The 22871-nt window shown below is 42.1% G+C and overlaps 1 protein-coding gene across 1 annotated transcript in view; it reads right to left on the minus strand.

Moving 5' to 3' along the window:
- Positions 1-22871, minus strand: part of thap7 (THAP domain containing 7) — an 87597-nt gene that overhangs the window by 27102 nt on the left and 37624 nt on the right. The window contains exon 3 of the mRNA XM_080485230.1: positions 131-265. Coding sequence (XP_080341356.1) covers positions 131-265 — 135 coding nt within the window. The remainder of the gene's footprint in view (positions 1-130; positions 266-22871) is intronic.

Here is a 22871-nt window from a genome sequence, read left to right on the forward strand (position 1 = left end):
AGGAGCATTAATCAGCAGGAGAAGTAAAGGCAGGAGCATTAACAGCAGGAGCATTAACAGCAGGAGAAGTAACAGCAGGAGCATTAACAGCGGAGAGGTTGAGCCTCCAGAATTAGTAATGCTCACTGACCTGCATCCCACCAGCTGGAAGCTCTGAGGACTGAAGTGTTTGGAGCAGAAATAGACGAAGTCAGTCTGAGGATTCCAGTCGCTCCTCTGGGAGTTTCTGATCCACAAGTTCCTCCGAGGCGCTGCCTTGGGTAACCTGCACACAATCAACCATCACCACTATATACACTCACCACTTCATACCCTCACCACTTCATACACTCACCACTTCATACACTCACCACTTCATACACTCACCACTTCATACCCTCACCACTTCATACACTCACCACTTCATACACTCACCACTTCATACCCTCACCACTTCATACCCTCACCATTTCATACACTCACCACTTCATACACTCACCACTTCATACCCTCACCACTTCATACCCTCACCATTTCATACCCTCACCACTTCATACCCTCACCATTTCATACACTCACCACTTCATACACTCACCACTTCATACCCTCACCACTTCATACCCTCACCATTTCATACACTCACCACTCCATACACTCACCACTTCATACCCTCACCATTTCATACACTCACCACTCCATACACTCACCACTTCATACCCTCACCACTTCATACACTCACCACTTCACACACTCACCACTTCATACCCTCACCACTTCATACCCTCACCACTTCATACACTCACCACTTCATATAGTCACTTCATACCCTCACCATTTCATACACTCATCACTTCATACACTCACCACTTCATACCCTCACCACTTCGAACCACCACTTCATACACTCACCACTTCATACACTCACCACTTCATATAGTCACTTCATACCCTCACCACTTCATGCAATCACCACTTCATACACTCACCACTTCACACACTAACCACTTCATACCCTCACCACTTCATACCCTCACCACTTCATATAGTCACTTCATACCCTCACCATTTCATACACTCACCACTTCATACACTCACCACTTCATACCCTCACCACTTCATACACTCACCACTTCATATAGTCACTTCATACCCTCACCACTTCATGCAATCACCACTTCATACACTCACCACTTCACACACTCACCACTTCATACACTCACCATTTCATACACTCATCACTTCATACACTCACCACTTCATACCCTCACCACTTCATACCGCCAAATCATACCACTACTTTATACACTAACGACATCATACCGCCACTTCACACACTCACCACTTCATACACTCACTACTTCATACACTCACCACTTCATACACTCACCACTTCATATACTCACCACTTCATACACTCACCATTTCATTCACTCACCACTACATACACTCACCACTTCATACACTCACCACTACATACACTCACCACAACATACACTCACTTCATACACTCACCATTTCATACACTCACCACTACATACACTCACCATTTCATATACTCACCACCACATACTCACCATTTCATACACTCACTTCATACACTCACCACTTCATACACTCACCATTTCATACACTCACCACTTCATACACTCACCACTACATACACTCACCACTTCATACACTCACCATTCCATACACTCATCATTTCATACACTCACTACTTCATACACTCACCACTACATACACTCACCATTTCATAACGCCACTTCATAACGCCATTTCATACACTCACCACTTCATACACTCACCACTACATACACTCACCACTACATACACTCACCATTTCATACACTCACTTCATACACTCACCACTTCATACCACTAATTCATAAACTCATACCGCCTCTACATACACTCACCACTATATACACTCACCACTACATACACTCACCACTTCATAACGCCATTTCATACACTCACCACTTCATACACTCACCACTTCATACACTCACCACTTCATACACTCACCACTACATACACTCACCATTTCATAACGCAATTTCATACACTCACCACTACATACCCTCACCACTTCATACACTCACCACTTCATACACTCACCACTACATACACTCACCACTTCATAACGCCACTTCAAAACGCCATTTCATACACTCACCACTTCATACCCTCACCACTTCATACACTCACCACTTCATACAATCACCTCTTCACACACTCACCACTTCATACACTCACCACTTCATACCGCCAAATCATACCGCTACTTTATACACTCACGACATCATACCGCCACTTCACACACACCACTTCATGCATTCACCACTTCATACACTCACCACTTCATAACGCCACTTCAAAACGCCATTTCATACACTCACCACTACATACACTCACCACTTCATACACTCACCATTTCATACACTCACCACTACATACACTCACCACTTCATACACTCACTACTTCATAAACTCATACCGCCTCTACATACACTCACCATTTCATACACTCACCATTTCATACACTCACCACCATACACTCACCATTTCATACACTCACTTCATACACTCCACTTCATACACTCACCATTTCATACACTCATCATTTCATACACTCACTACTTCATACACTAACCACTTCAAACACTCACTACTTCATACACTCACCACTTCATACACTCACCACTACATACACTCACCACTACATACACTCACCAATTCATACACTCACCATTTCATACACTCACCACTTCATACACTCACCACTTCATAAACTCATACCGCCTCTACATACACTCACCACTACATACACTCACCATTTCATAACGCCATTTCATACACTCACCACTTCATACACTCACCACTACATACACTCACCACTTCAAATACTCACCAATACATACACTCACCACTACATACACTCACCATTTCATACACTCACTTCATACACTCACCATTTCATACACTCACTTCATACACTCCACTTCATACACTCACCATTTCATACACGCACCACTTCATACACTCACCACTACATACACTCACCACTTCGTACTCTCACCATTTCATACACTCACTACTTCATACACTCACCACTTCATACACTCACTACTTCATAAACTCATACCGCCTCTACATACACTCACCATTTCATACACTCACCACTACATACACTCACCATTTCATACACTCACCACCATACACTCACCATTTCATACACTCACTTCATACACTCCACTTCATACACTCACCATTTCATACACTCATCATTTCATACACTCACTACTTCATACACTAACCACTTCAAACACTCACTACTTCATACACTCACCACTTCATACACTCACCACTACATACACTCACCACTACATACACTCACCAATTCATACACTCACCATTTCATACACTCACCACTTCATACACTCACCACTTCATAAACTCATACCGCCTCTACATACACTCACCACTACATACACTCACCATTTCATAACGCCATTTCATACACTCACCACTTCATACACTCACCACTACATACACTCACCACTTCAAATACTCACCAATACATACACTCACCACTACATACACTCACCATTTCATACACTCACCACTTCATACACTCACCACTACATACACTCACCACTTCGTACTCTCACCATTTCATACACTCACTACTTCATACACTCACTTAATACACTCACCACTTCATACACTCACCACTACATACACACACCACTTCATACACTCACCACTTCATACACTCACCACTTAATAACGCCACTTCAAAACACCATTTCATTCACTCACCACTTCATACACTCACCACTTCATACCCTCACCACTTCATACACTCACCACTTCATACACTCACCACTACATACACTCACCACTTCGTACACTCACCATTTCATACACTCATCATTTCATACACTCACTGCTTCATACACTCACCACTTCAAACACTCACTACTTCATACACTCACTTCATACACTCACCACTTCATACACTCACCACTACATACACTCACCACTACATACACTCACCACTTCATACACTCACCAATTCATACACTCACCATTTCATACACTCACCACTTTATAAACTCATACCGCCTCTACATACACTCACCAATACATACACTCACCACTTCGTACATTCACCATTTCATACACTCATCATTTCATACACTCACTACTTCATACACTCACCACTTCAAACACTCACTACTTCATACACTCACTTCATACACTCACCACTTCATACACTCACCACTACATACACTCACCACTACATACAATCACCACTTCATAAACTCATACCGCCTCTACATACACTCACCATTTCATAACGCCACTTCATAACGCCATTTCATACACTCACCACTTCATACACTCACCACTTCGTACATTCACCATTTCATACACTCATCATTTCATACACTCACTACTTCATACACTCACCACTTAAAACACTCACTACTTCATACACTCACTTCATACACTCACCACTTCATACACTCACCACTACATACACTCACCACTACATACAATCACCACTTCATACACTCACCAATTCATACACTCACCATTTCATACACTCACCACTTCATACACTCACCACTTCATAAACTCATACCGCCTCTACATACACTCACCACTACATACACTCACCATTTCATAACGCCACTTCATAACGCCATTTCATACACTCACCACTTCATACACTCACCACTACATACACTCACCACTACATACACTCACCACTACATACGCTCACCATTTCATACACTCACTTCATACACTCACCACTTCATACCACTACTTCATAAACTCATACCGCCTCTACATACACTCACCACTATATACACTCACCACTACATACACTCACCACTTCATAAAGCCATTTCATACACTCACCACTTCATACACTCAACACTTCATACACTCACCACTACATAAACTCACCATTTCATAACGCCACTTCATAACGCCATTTCATAACGCCATTTCATAACGCCATTTCATACACTCACCACTTCATACACTCACCATTTCATACACTCACTACTTCATACACTCACCACTACAAACCCTCACCACTTCATACCCTCATCACTTCATACACTCACCACTTCATACCCACACCACTTCATACCGCCAAATCATACCGCTACTTTATACACTCACGACATCATACCGCCACTTCACACACACCACTTCATACACTCACCACTTCATACACTCACCACTTCATAACGCCACTTCAAAACGCCATTTCATACACTCACCACTTCATACACTCACCATTTCATACACTCACCACTTCATACACTCACCACTTCATACACTCACCATTTCATTCACTCACCACTACATACACTCACCACTTCATACACTCACCACTACATACACTCACCACTTCATACACTCACTACTTCATACACTCACCACTTCATACACTCACCACTTCATAAACTCACCACTACATACACTCACCACAACATACACTCACTTCATACACTCACCATTTCATACACTCACCACTACATACACTCACCATTTCATACACTCACCACCACATACTCACCATTTCATACACTCACTTCATACACTCACCACTTCATACACTCACCATTTCATACACTCACCACTTCATACACTCATCATTTCATACACTCACTACTTCATACACTCACTTCATACACTCACCACTTCATACACTCACCACTACATACAGTCACCACTTCATACACTCACCATTCCATACACTCATCATTTCATACACTCACCACTTCATACACTCTACTTCATACACTCACTTCATACACTCACCACTTCATACACTCACCACTTCATACACTCACCACTACATACACTCACCACTACATACACTCACCACTTCATACACTCACCACTTCATACACTCACTACTTCATACACTCACCACTACATACACTCACCATTTCATAACGCCACTTCATAACGCCATTTCATACACTCACCACTTCATACACTCACCACTACATACACTCACCACTACATACACTCACCATTTCATACAATCACTTCATACACTCACCACTTCATACCACTACTTCATAAACTCATACCGCCTCTACATACACTCACCACTATACACACTCACCACTACATACACTCACCACTTCATAACGCCATTTCATACACTCACCACTTCATACACACCACTTCATACACACCACTTCATACACTCACCACTACATACACTCACCACTTCATAACGCCATTTCATACACTCACCACTTCATACACACCACTTCATACACTCACCACTACATACACTCACCATTTCATAACGCCATTTCATACACTCACCACTTCATACACACCACTTCATACACTCACCACTTCATACACTCACCATTTCATACACTCACCACTACATACACTCACCACTTCATACACTCACTACTTCATAAACTCATACCGCCTCTACATACACTCACCATTTCATACACTCACCATTTCATACACTCACCACCATACACTCACCATTTCATACACTCACTTCATACACTCCACTTCATACACTCACCATTTCATACACTCATCATTTCATACACTCACTACTTCATACACTAACCACTTCAAACACTCACTACTTCATACACTCACCACTTCATACACTCACCACTACATACACTCACCACTACATACACTCACCAATTCATACACTCACCATTTCATACACTCACCACTTCATACACTCACCACTTCATAAACTCATACCGCCTCTACATACACTCACCACTACATACACTCACCATTTCATAACGCCATTTCATACACTCACCACTTCATACACTCACCACTACATACACTCACCACTTCAAATACTCACCAATACATACACTCACCACTACATACACTCACCATTTCATACACTCACTTCATACACTCACCATTTCATACACTCACTTCATACACTCCACTTCATACACTCACCATTTCATACACGCACCACTTCATACACTCACCACTACATACACTCACCACTTCGTACTCTCACCATTTCATACACTCACTACTTCATACACTCACCACTTCATACACTCACTACTTCATAAACTCATACCGCCTCTACATACACTCACCATTTCATACACTCACCACTACATACACTCACCATTTCATACACTCACCACCATACACTCACCATTTCATACACTCACTTCATACACTCCACTTCATACACTCACCATTTCATACACTCATCATTTCATACACTCACTACTTCATACACTAACCAATTCAAACACTCACTACTTCATACACTCACCACTTCATACACTCACCACTACATACACTCACCACTACATACACTCACCAATTCATACACTCACCATTTCATACACTCACCACTTCATACACTCACCACTTCATAAACTCATACCGCCTCTACATACACTCACCACTACATACACTCACCATTTCATAACGCCATTTCATACACTCACCACTTCATACACTCACCACTACATACACTCACCACTTCAAATACTCACCAATACATACACTCACCACTACATACACTCACCATTTCATACACTCACCACTTCATACACTCACCACTACATACACTCACCACTTCGTACTCTCACCATTTCATACACTCACTACTTCATACACTCACTTAATACACTCACCACTTCATACACTCACCACTACATACACACACCACTTCATACACTCACCACTTCATACACTCACCACTTAATAACGCCACTTCAAAACGCCATTTCATTCACTCACCACTTCATACACTCACCACTTCATACCCTCACCACTTCATACACTCACCACTTCATACACTCACCACTACATACACTCACCACTTCGTACACTCACCATTTCATACACTCATCATTTCATACACTCACTGCTTCATACACTCACCACTTCAAACACTCACTACTTCATACACTCACTTCATACACTCACCACTTCATACACTCACCACTACATACACTCACCACTACATACACTCACCACTTCATACACTCACCAATTCATACACTCACCATTTCATACACTCACCACTTTATAAACTCATACCGCCTCTACATACACTCACCAATACATACACTCACCACTTCGTACATTCACCATTTCATACACTCATCATTTCATACACTCACTACTTCATACACTCACCACTTCAAACACTCACTACTTCATACACTCACTTCATACACTCACCACTTCATACACTCACCACTACATACACTCACCACTACATACAATCACCACTTCATAAACTCATACCGCCTCTACATACACTCACCATTTCATAACGCCACTTCATAACGCCATTTCATACACTCACCACTTCATACACTCACCACTTCGTACATTCACCATTTCATACACTCATCATTTCATACACTCACTACTTCATACACTCACCACTTAAAACACTCACTACTTCATACACTCACTTCATACACTCACCACTTCATACACTCACCACTACATACACTCACCACTACATACAATCACCACTTCATACACTCACCAATTCATACACTCACCATTTCATACACTCACCACTTCATACACTCACCACTTCATAAACTCATACCGCCTCTACATACACTCACCACTACATACACTCACCATTTCATAACGCCACTTCATAACGCCATTTCATACACTCACCACTTCATACACTCACCACTACATACACTCACCACTACATACACTCACCACTACATACGCTCACCATTTCATACACTCACTTCATACACTCACCACTTCATACCACTACTTCATAAACTCATACCGCCTCTACATACACTCACCACTATATACACTCACCACTACATACACTCACCACTTCATAAAGCCATTTCATACACTCACCACTTCATACACTCAACACTTCATACACTCACCACTACATAAACTCACCATTTCATAACGCCACTTCATAACGCCATTTCATAACGCCATTTCATAACGCCATTTCATACACTCACCACTTCATACACTCACCATTTCATACACTCACTACTTCATACACTCACCACTACAAACCCTCACCACTTCATACCCTCATCACTTCATACACTCACCACTTCATACCCACACCACTTCATACCGCCAAATCATACCGCTACTTTATACACTCACGACATCATACCGCCACTTCACACACACCACTTCATACACTCACCACTTCATACACTCACCACTTCATAACGCCACTTCAAAACGCCATTTCATACACTCACCACTTCATACACTCACCATTTCATACACTCACCACTTCATACACTCACCACTTCATACACTCACCATTTCATTCACTCACCACTACATACACTCACCACTTCATACACTCACCACTACATACACTCACCACTTCATACACTCACTACTTCATACACTCACCACTTCATACACTCACCACTTCATAAACTCACCACTACATACACTCACCACAACATACACTCACTTCATACACTCACCATTTCATACACTCACCACTACATACACTCACCATTTCATACACTCACCACCACATACTCACCATTTCATACACTCACTTCATACACTCACCACTTCATACACTCACCATTTCATACACTCACCACTTCATACACTCATCATTTCATACACTCACTACTTCATACACTCACTTCATACACTCACCACTTCATACACTCACCACTACATACAGTCACCACTTCATACACTCACCATTCCATACACTCATCATTTCATACACTCACCACTTCATACACTCTACTTCATACACTCACTTCATACACTCACCACTTCATACACTCACCACTTCATACACTCACCACTACATACACTCACCACTACATACACTCACCACTTCATACACTCACCACTTCATACACTCACTACTTCATACACTCACCACTACATACACTCACCATTTCATAACGCCACTTCATAACGCCATTTCATACACTCACCACTTCATACACTCACCACTACATACACTCACCACTACATACACTCACCATTTCATACAATCACTTCATACACTCACCACTTCATACCACTACTTCATAAACTCATACCGCCTCTACATACACTCACCACTATACACACTCACCACTACATACACTCACCACTTCATAACGCCATTTCATACACTCACCACTTCATACACACCACTTCATACACACCACTTCATACACTCACCACTACATACACTCACCACTTCATAACGCCATTTCATACACTCACCACTTCATACACACCACTTCATACACTCACCACTACATACACTCACCATTTCATAACGCAATTTCATACACTCACCACTTCATACACTCACCATTTCATACACTCACCACTACATACCCACACCACTTCATACCCTCATCACTTCATACACTCACCACTTCATACCCTCACCACTTCATACCGCCAAATCATACCGCTACTTTATACACTCACGACATCATACCGCCACTTCACATACACCACTTCATGCACTCACCACTTCATACACTCACCACTTCAAAACGCCATTTCATACACTCACCACTTCATACCCTCACCACTTCATACACTCACCACTTCATACAATCACCACTTCACACACTCACCACTTCATAACGCCACTTCATACCCTCACCACTTCATACCCTCACCACTTCATACACTCACCACTTCATACACTTACCACTTTATACCGCCAAATCATACCACTACTTTATACACTCACGACATCATACCGCCACTTCACACACTCACCACTTCATACCCTCACCACTTCATACACTCACCACTTCATGCACTCACCACTTCATACCACTACTTCATACACTCACTACTTCATAAACTCATACCGCCTCTACATACACTCACCACTACATACACTCACCACTTCATACACTCACCACTTCATACAATCACCGCTTCATACACTCACCACTTGATACACTCACCACTTCATACACTCACCACTTCATACCGCCAAATCATACCACTACTTTATACACTCACGACATCATACTGCCACTTCACACACTCACCACTTCATACACTCACTACTTCATACACTCACCACTACATACACTCATCACTTCATACACTCACCACTTCATACACTCACCATTTCATACACTCACCACTACATACACTCACCACTTCAAACACTCACCACTACATACACTCACCATTTCATACACTCACCACCATACACTCACCATTTCATACACTCCACTTCATACACTCACCATTTCATACACTCATCATTTCATACACTCACTACTTCATACACTCACCACTTCAAACACTCACTACTTCATACTCACCACTTCATACACTCACCACTACATACACTCACCACTACATACACTCACCACTTCATACACTCACCAATTCATACACTCACCATTTCATACACTCACCACTTCATACACTCACCACTTCATAAACTCATACCGCCTCTACATACACTCACCACTACATACACTCACCATTTCATAACGCCATTTCATACACTCACCACTTCATACACTCACCACTACATACACTCACCACTTCAAATACTCACCAATACACACACTCACCACTACATACACTCACCATTTCATACACTCACTTCATACACTCACCATTTCATACACTCACCATTTCATACACTCACTTCATAAACTCCACTTCATACACTCACCATTTCATACACTCACCACTTCATACACTCACCACTACATACACTCACCACTTCGTACACTCACCATTTCATACACTCATCATTTCATACACTCACTACTTCATACACTCACCACTTCAAACACTCACTACTTCATACACTCACTTAATACACTCACCACTTCATACACTCACCACTACAAACACTCACCACTACATACACTCACCAATTCATACACTCACCATTTCATACACTCACCACTACATACACTCACCACTTTATAAACACATACCGCCTCTACATACACTCACCACTACATACACTCACCATTTCATAACGCCACTTCATAACGCCATTTCATACACTCACCACTTCATACACTCACCACTACATACACTCACCCCTTCGTACACTCACCATTTCATACACTCATCATTTCATACACTCACTACTTCATACACTCACCACTTCAAACACTCACTACTTCATACACTCACTTCATACACACACCACTTCATACACTCACCACTACATACACTCACCACTACATACACTCACCACTTCATACACTCACCAATTCATACACTCACCATTTCATACACTCACCACTTCATACACTCACCACTTCATAAACTCATACCGCCTCTACATACACTCACCACTTCATACACTCACTACTTCATAACGCCACTTCATAACGCCACTTCATACCCTCACCACTTCATACCCTCACCACTTCATACACTCACCACTTCATACCCTCACCACTTCATACCCTCACCACTTCATACCGCCAAATCATACCACTACTTTATACACTCACGACATCATACTGCCACTTCACACACTCACCACTTCATACCCTCACCACTTCATACACTCACCACTTCATACACTCACCATTTCATACCACTACTTCATACACGCACTACTTCATGAACTCATACCGCCTCTACATACACTCACCACTACATACACTCACCACTTCATACACTCACCACTTCATACACTCACCACTTCATACCACTACTTCATACACTCACTACTTCATAAACTCATACCGCCTCTACATACACACACCTCTACATACACTCACCACTTCATACACTCACCACTACATACACTCACCACTACATACACTCACCACTTCATAAACTCACCACTACATACACTCACCACTTCATACACTCACCACTTCATACCGCCTCTACATACACTCACCACTTCATACACGACCCACTTCATACCCTCACCACTTCATATAGTCACTTCATACCCTCACCACTTCATACTCTCACCAATTCATTACCTCACCACTTCACACCCTCACCACTTCATATAGTCACTTCAAACCCTCACCAATTCATACCCTCACCACTTCATACACTCACCACTTCAAACACTCACCACTTCATACCCTCACCACTTTATACCCTCACCACTTTATACCCTCACCACTTCATATAGTCACTTCAAACCCTCACCACTTCATACCCTCACCACTTCATACACTCACCACAACATACACTCATTTCATACACTCACCATTTCATACACTCACCACTACATACACTCACCATTTCATACACTCAATACCACATACTCACCATTTCATACACTCACTTCATACACTCACCACTTCATACACTCACCACTACATACAGTCACCACTTCATACACTCACCATTCCATACACTCATCATTTCATACACTCACCACTTCATACACTCTACTTCATACACTCACTTCATACACTCACCACTTCATACACTCACCACTACATACACTCACCACTACATACACTCACCACTTCATACACTCACCACTTCATACCCACACCACTTCATACCGCCAAATCATACCGCTACTTTATACACTCACGACATCATACCGCCACTTCACACACACCACTTCATACACTCACCACTTCATACACTCACCACTTCATACACTCACCACTTCATAACGCCACTTCAAAACGCCATTTCATACACTCACCACTTCATACACTCACCATTTCATACACTCACCACTTCATACACTCACCACTTCATACACTCACCATTTCATTCACTCACCACTACATACACTCACCACTTCATACACTCACCACTACATACACTCACCACTTCATACACTCACTACTTCATACACTCACCACTTCATACACTCACCACTTCATAAACTCACCACTACATACACTCACCACAACATACACTCACTTCATACACTCACCATTTCATACACTCACCACTACATACACTCACCATTTCATACACTCACCACCACATACTCACCATTTCATACACTCACTTCATACACTCACCACTTCATACACTCACCATTTCATACACTCACCACTTCATACACTCATCATTTCATACACTCACTACTTCATACACTCACTTCATACACTCACCACTTCATACACTCACCACTACATACAGTCACCACTTCATACACTCACCATTCCATACACTCATCATTTCATACACTCACCACTTCATACACTCTACTTCATACACTCACTTCATACACTCACCACTTCATACACTCACCACTTCATACACTCACCACTACATACACTCACCACTACATACACTCACCACTTCATACACTCACCACTTCATACACTCACTACTTCATACACTCACCACTACATACACTCACCATTTCATAACGCCACTTCATAACGCCATTTCATACACTCACCACTTCATACACTCACCACTACATACACTCACCACTACATACACTCACCATTTCATACAATCACTTCATACACTCACCACTTCATACCACTACTTCATAAACTCATACCGCCTCTACATACACTCACCACTATACACACTCACCACTACATACACTCACCACTTCATAACGCCATTTCATACACTCACCACTTCATACACACCACTTCATACACACCACTTCATACACTCACCACTACATACACTCACCACTTCATAACGCCATTTCATACACTCACCACTTCATACACACCACTTCATACACTCACCACTACATACACTCACCATTTCATAACGCAATTTCATACACTCACCACTTCATACACTCACCATTTCATACACTCACCACTACATACCCACACCACTTCATACCCTCATCACTTCATACACTCACCACTTCATACCCTCACCACTTCATACCGCCAAATCATACCGCTACTTTATACACTCACGACATCATACCGCCACTTCACATACACCACTTCATGCACTCACCACTTCATACACTCACCACTTCAAAACGCCATTTCATACACTCACCACTTCATACCCTCACCACTTCATACACTCACCACTTCATACAATCACCACTTCACACACTCACCACTTCATAACGCCACTTCATACCCTCACCACTTCATACCCTCACCACTTCATACACTCACCACTTCATACACTTACCACTTTATACCGCCAAATCATACCACTACTTTATACACTCACGACATCATACCGCCACTTCACACACTCACCACTTCATACCCTCACCACTTCATACACTCACCACTTCATGCACTCACCACTTCATACCACTACTTCATACACTCACTACTTCATAAACTCATACCGCCTCTACATACACTCACCACTACATACACTCACCACTTCATACACTCACCACTTCATACAATCACCGCTTCATACACTCACCACTTGATACACTCACCACTTCATACACTCACCACTTCATACCGCCAAATCATACCACTACTTTATACACTCACGACATCATACTGCCACTTCACACACTCACCACTTCATACACTCACTACTTCATACACTCACCACTACATACACTCATCACTTCATACACTCACCACTTCATACACTCACCATTTCATACACTCACCACTACATACACTCACCACTTCAAACACTCACCACTACATACAATCACCACTTCATACACTCACTACTTCATAGACTTACCACTTCATAAACTCATACCGCCTCTACATACACTCACCATTTCATACACTCACCACCATACACTCACCATTTCATACACTCCACTTCATACACTCACCATTTCATACACTCATCATTTCATACACTCACTACTTCATACACTCACCACTTCAAACACTCACTACTTCATACTCACCACTTCATACACTCACCACTACATACACTCACCACTACATACACTCACCACTTCATACACTCACCAATTCATACACTCACCATTTCATACACTCACCACTTCATACACTCACCACTTCATAAACTCATACCGCCTCTACATACACTCACCACTACATACACTCACCATTTCATAACGCCATTTCATACACTCACCACTTCATACACTCACCACTACATACACTCACCACTTCAAATACTCACCAATACACACACTCACCACTACATACACTCACCATTTCATACACTCACTTCATACACTCACCATTTCATACACTCACCATTTCATACACTCACTTCATAAACTCCACTTCATACACTCACCATTTCATACACTCACCACTTCATACACTCACCACTACATACACTCACCACTTCGTACACTCACCATTTCATACACTCATCATTTCATACACTCACTACTTCATACACTCACCACTTCAAACACTCACTACTTCATACACTCACTTAATACACTCACCACTTCATACACTCACCACTACAAACACTCACCACTACATACACTCACCAATTCATACACTCACCATTTCATACACTCACCACTACATACACTCACCACTTTATAAACTCATACCGCCTCTACATACACTCACCACTACATACACTCACCATTTCATAACGCCACTTCATAACGCCATTTCATACACTCACCACTTCATACACTCACCACTACATACACTCACCCCTTCGTACACTCACCATTTCATACACTCATCATTTCATACACTCACTACTTCATACACTCACCACTTCAAACACTCACTACTTCATACACTCACTTCATACACACACCACTTCATACACTCACCACTACATACACTCACCACTACATACACTCACCACTTCATACACTCACCAATTCATACACTCACCATTTCATACACTCACCACTTCATACACTCACCACTTCATAAACTCATACCGCCTCTACATACACTCACCACTTCATACACTCACTACTTCATAACGCCACTTCATACCCTCACCACTTCATACCCTCACCACTTCATACACTCACCACTTCATACCCTCACCACTTCATACCCTCACCACTTCATACCGCCAAATCATACCACTACTTTATACACTCACGACATCATACTGCCACTTCACACACTCACCACTTCATACCCTCACCACTTCATACACTCACCACTTCATACACTCACCATTTCATACCACTACTTCATACACGCACTACTTCATGAACTCATACCGCCTCTACATACACTCACCACTACATACACTCACCACTTCATACACTCACCACTTCATACACTCACCACTTCATACCACTACTTCATACACTCACTACTTCATAAACTCATACCGCCTCTACATACACACACCTCTACATACACTCACCACTTCATACACTCACCACTACATACACTCACCACTACATACACTCACCACTTCATAAACTCACCACTACATACACTCACCACTTCATACACTCACCACTTCATACCGCCTCTACATACACTCACCACTTCATACACGACCCACTTCATACCCTCACCACTTCATATAGTCACTTCATACCCTCACCACTTCATACTCTCACCAATTCATTACCTCACCACTTCACACCCTCACCACTTCATATAGTCACTTCAAACCCTCACCAATTCATACCCTCACCACTTCATACACTCACCACTTCAAACACTCACCACTTCATACCCTCACCACTTTATACCCTCACCACTTTATACCCTCACCACTTCATATAGTCACTTCAAACCCTCACCACTTCATACCCTCACCACTTCATACACTCACCACAACATACACTCATTTCATACACTCACCATTTCATACACTCACCACTACATACACTCACCATTTCATACACTCAATACCACATACTCACCATTTCATACACTCACTTCATACACTCACCACTTCATACACTCACCACTACATACAGTCACCACTTCATACACTCACCATTCCATACACTCATCATTTCATACACTCACCACTTCATACACTCTACTTCATACACTCACTTCATACACTCACCACTTCATACACTCACCACTACATACACTCACCACTACATACACTCACCACTTCATACACTCACCACTTCATACCCACACCACTTCATACCGCCAAATCATACCGCTACTTTATACACTCACGACATCATACCGCCACTTCACACACACCACTTCATACACTCACCACTTCATACACTCACCACTTCATAACGCCACTTCAAAACGCCATTTCATACACTCACCACTTCATACACTCACCATTTCATACACTCACCACTTCATACACTCACCACTTCATACACTCACCATTTCATTCACTCACCACTACATACACTCACCACTTCATACACTCACCACTACATACACTCACCACTTCATACACTCACTACTTCATACACTCACCACTTCATACACTCACCACTTCATAAACTCACCACTACATACACTCACCACAACATACACTCACTTCATACACTCACCATTTCATACACTCACCACTACATACACTCACCATTTCATACACTCACCACCACATACTCACCATTTCATACACTCACTTCATACACTCACCACTTCATACACTCACCATTTCATACACTCACCACTTCATACACTCATCATTTCATACACTCACTACTTCATACACTCACTTCATACACTCACCACTTCATACACTCACCACTACATACAGTCACCACTTCATACACTCACCATTCCATACACTCATCATTTCATACACTCACCACTTCATACACTCTACTTCATACACTCACTTCATACACTCACCACTTCATACACTCACCACTTCATACACTCACCACTACATACACTCACCACTACATACACTCACCACTTCATACACTCACCACTTCATACACTCACTACTTCATACACTCACCACTACATACACTCACCATTTCATAACGCCACTTCATAACGCCATTTCATACACTCACCACTTCATACACTCACCACTACATACACTCACCACTACATACACTCACCATTTCATACAATCACTTCATACACTCACCACTTCATACCACTACTTCATAAACTCATACCGCCTCTACATACACTCACCACTATACACACTCACCACTACATACACTCACCACTTCATAACGCCATTTCATACACTCACCACTTCATACACACCACTTCATACACACCACTTCATACACTCACCACTACATACACTCACCACTTCATAACGCCATTTCATACACTCACCACTTCATACACACCACTTCATACACTCACCACTACATACACTCACCATTTCATAACGCAATTTCATACACTCACCACTTCATACACTCACCATTTCATACACTCACCACTACATACCCACACCACTTCATACCCTCATCACTTCATACACTCACCACTTCATACCCTCACCACTTCATACCGCCAAATCATACCGCTACTTTATACACTCACGACATCATACCGCCACTTCACATACACCACTTCATGCACTCACCACTTCATACACTCACCACTTCAAAACGCCATTTCATACACTCACCACTTCATACCCTCACCACTTCATACACTCACCACTTCATACAATCACCACTTCACACACTCACCACTTCATAACGCCACTTCATACCCTCACCACTTCATACCCTCACAACTTCATACACTCACCACTTCATACACTTACCACTTTATACCGCCAAATCATACCACTACTTTATACACTCACGACATCATACCGCCACTTCACACACTCACCACTTCATACCCTCACCACTTCATACACTCACCACTTCATGCACTCACCACTTCATACCACTACTTCATACACTCACTACTTCATAAACTCATACCGCCTCTACATACACTCACCACTACATACACTCACCACTTCATACACTCACCACTTCATACAATCACCGCTTCATACACTCACCACTTGATACACTCACCACTTCATACACTCACCACTTCATACCGCCAAATCATACCACTACTTTATACACTCACGACATCATACTGCCACTTCACACACTCACCACTTCATACACTCACTACTTCATACACTCACCACTACATACACTCATCACTTCATACACTCACCACTTCATACACTCACCATTTCATACACTCACCACTACATACACTCACCACTTCAAACACTCACCACTACATACAATCACCACTTCATACACTCACTACTTCATAGACTTACCACTTCATAAACTCATACCGCCTCTACATACACTCACCATTTCATACACTCACCACCATACACTCACCATTTCATACACTCCACTTCATACACTCACCATTTCATACACTCATCATTTCATACACTCACTACTTCATACACTCACCACTTCAAACACTCACTACTTCATACTCACCACTTCATACACTCACCACTACATACACTCACCACTACATACACTCACCACTTCATACACTCACCAATTCATACACTCACCATTTCATACACTCACCACTTCATACACTCACCACTTCATAAACTCATACCGCCTCTACATACACTCACCACTACATACACTCACCATTTCATAACGCCATTTCATACACTCACCACTTCATACACTCACCACTACATACACTCACCACTTCAAATACTCACCAATACACACACTCACCACTACATACACTCACCATTTCATACACTCACTTCATACACTCACCATTTCATACACTCACCATTTCATACACTCACTTCATAAACTCCACTTCATACACTCACCATTTCATACACTCACCACTTCATACACTCACCACTACATACACTCACCACTTCGTACACTCACCATTTCATACACTCATCATTTCATACACTCACTACTTCATACACTCACCACTTCAAACACTCACTACTTCATACACTCACTTAATACACTCACCACTTCATACACTCACCACTACAAACACTCACCACTACATACACTCACCAATTCATACACTCACCATTTCATACACTCACCACTACATACACTCACCACTTTATAAACTCATACCGCCTCTACATACACTCACCACTACATACACTCACCATTTCATAACGCCACTTCATAACGCCATTTCATACACTCACCACTTCATACACTCACCACTACATACACTCACCCCTTCGTACACTCACCATTTCATACACTCATCATTTCATACACTCACTACTTCATACACTCACCACTTCAAACACTCACTACTTCATACACTCACTTCATACACACACCACTTCATACACACCACTACATACACTCACCACTACATACACTCACCACTTCATACACTCACCAATTCATACACTCACCATTTCATACACTCACCACTTCATACACTCACCACTTCATAAACTCATACCGCCTCTACATACACTCACCACTTCATACACTCACTACTTCATAACGCCACTTCATAACGCCACTTCATACCCTCACCACTTCATACCCTCACCACTTCATACACTCACCACTTCATACCCTCACCACTTCATACCCTCACCACTTCATACCGCCAAATCATACCACTACTTTATACACTCACGACATCATACTGCCACTTCACACACTCACCACTTCATACCCTCACCACTTCATACACTCACCACTTCATACACTCACCATTTCATACCACTACTTCATACACGCACTACTTCATGAACTCATACCGCCTCTACATACACTCACCACTACATACACTCACCACTTCATACACTCACCACTTCATACACTCACCACTTCATACCACTACTTCATACACTCACTACTTCATAAACTCATACCGCCTCTACATACACACACCTCTACATACACTCACCACTTCATACACTCACCACTACATACACTCACCACTACATACACTCACCACTTCATAAACTCACCACTACATACACTCACCACTTCATACACTCACCACTTCATACCGCCTCTACATACACTCACCACTTCATACACGACCCACTTCATACCCTCACCACTTCATATAGTCACTTCATACCCTCACCACTTCATACTCTCACCAATTCATTACCTCACCACTTCACACCCTCACCACTTCATATAGTCACTTCAAACCCTCACCAATTCATACCCTCACCACTTCATACACTCACCACTTCAAACACTCACCACTTCATACCCTCACCACTTTATACCCTCACCACTTTATACCCTCACCACTTCATATAGTCACTTCAAACCCTCACCACTTCATACCCTCACCACTTCATACACTCACCACAACATACACTCATTTCATACACTCACCATTTCATACACTCACCACTACATACACTCACCATTTCATACACTCAATACCACATACTCACCATTTCATACACTCACTTCATACACTCACCACTTCATACACTCACCACTACATACAGTCACCACTTCATACACTCACCATTCCATACACTCATCATTTCATACACTCACCACTTCATACACTCTACTTCATACACTCACTTCATACACTCACCACTTCATACACTCACCACTACATACACTCACCACTACATACACTCACCACTTCATACACTCACCACTTCATACACTCACTACTTCATACACTCACCACTACATACACTCACCATTTCATAACGCCACTTCATAACGCCATTTCATACACTCACCACTTCATACACTCACCACTACATACACTCACCACTACATACACTCACCATTTCATACCACTACTTCATAAACTCATACCGCCTCTACATACACTCACCACTATACACACTCACCACTACATACACTCACCACTTCATAACGCCATTTCATACACTCACCACTTCATACACACCACTTCATACACACCACTTCATACACTCACCACTACATACACTCACCATTTCATAACGCAATTTCATACACTCACCACTTCATACACTCACCATTTCATACACTCACCACTACATACCCACACCACTTCATACCCTCATCACTTCATACACTCACCACTTCATACCCTCACCACTTCATACCGCCAAATCAT

Source organism: Lipophrys pholis, assembly GCF_963383615.2.
Source record: "Lipophrys pholis genome assembly, chromosome: 17".
Taxonomy (NCBI): domain Eukaryota; kingdom Metazoa; phylum Chordata; class Actinopteri; order Blenniiformes; family Blenniidae; genus Lipophrys; species Lipophrys pholis.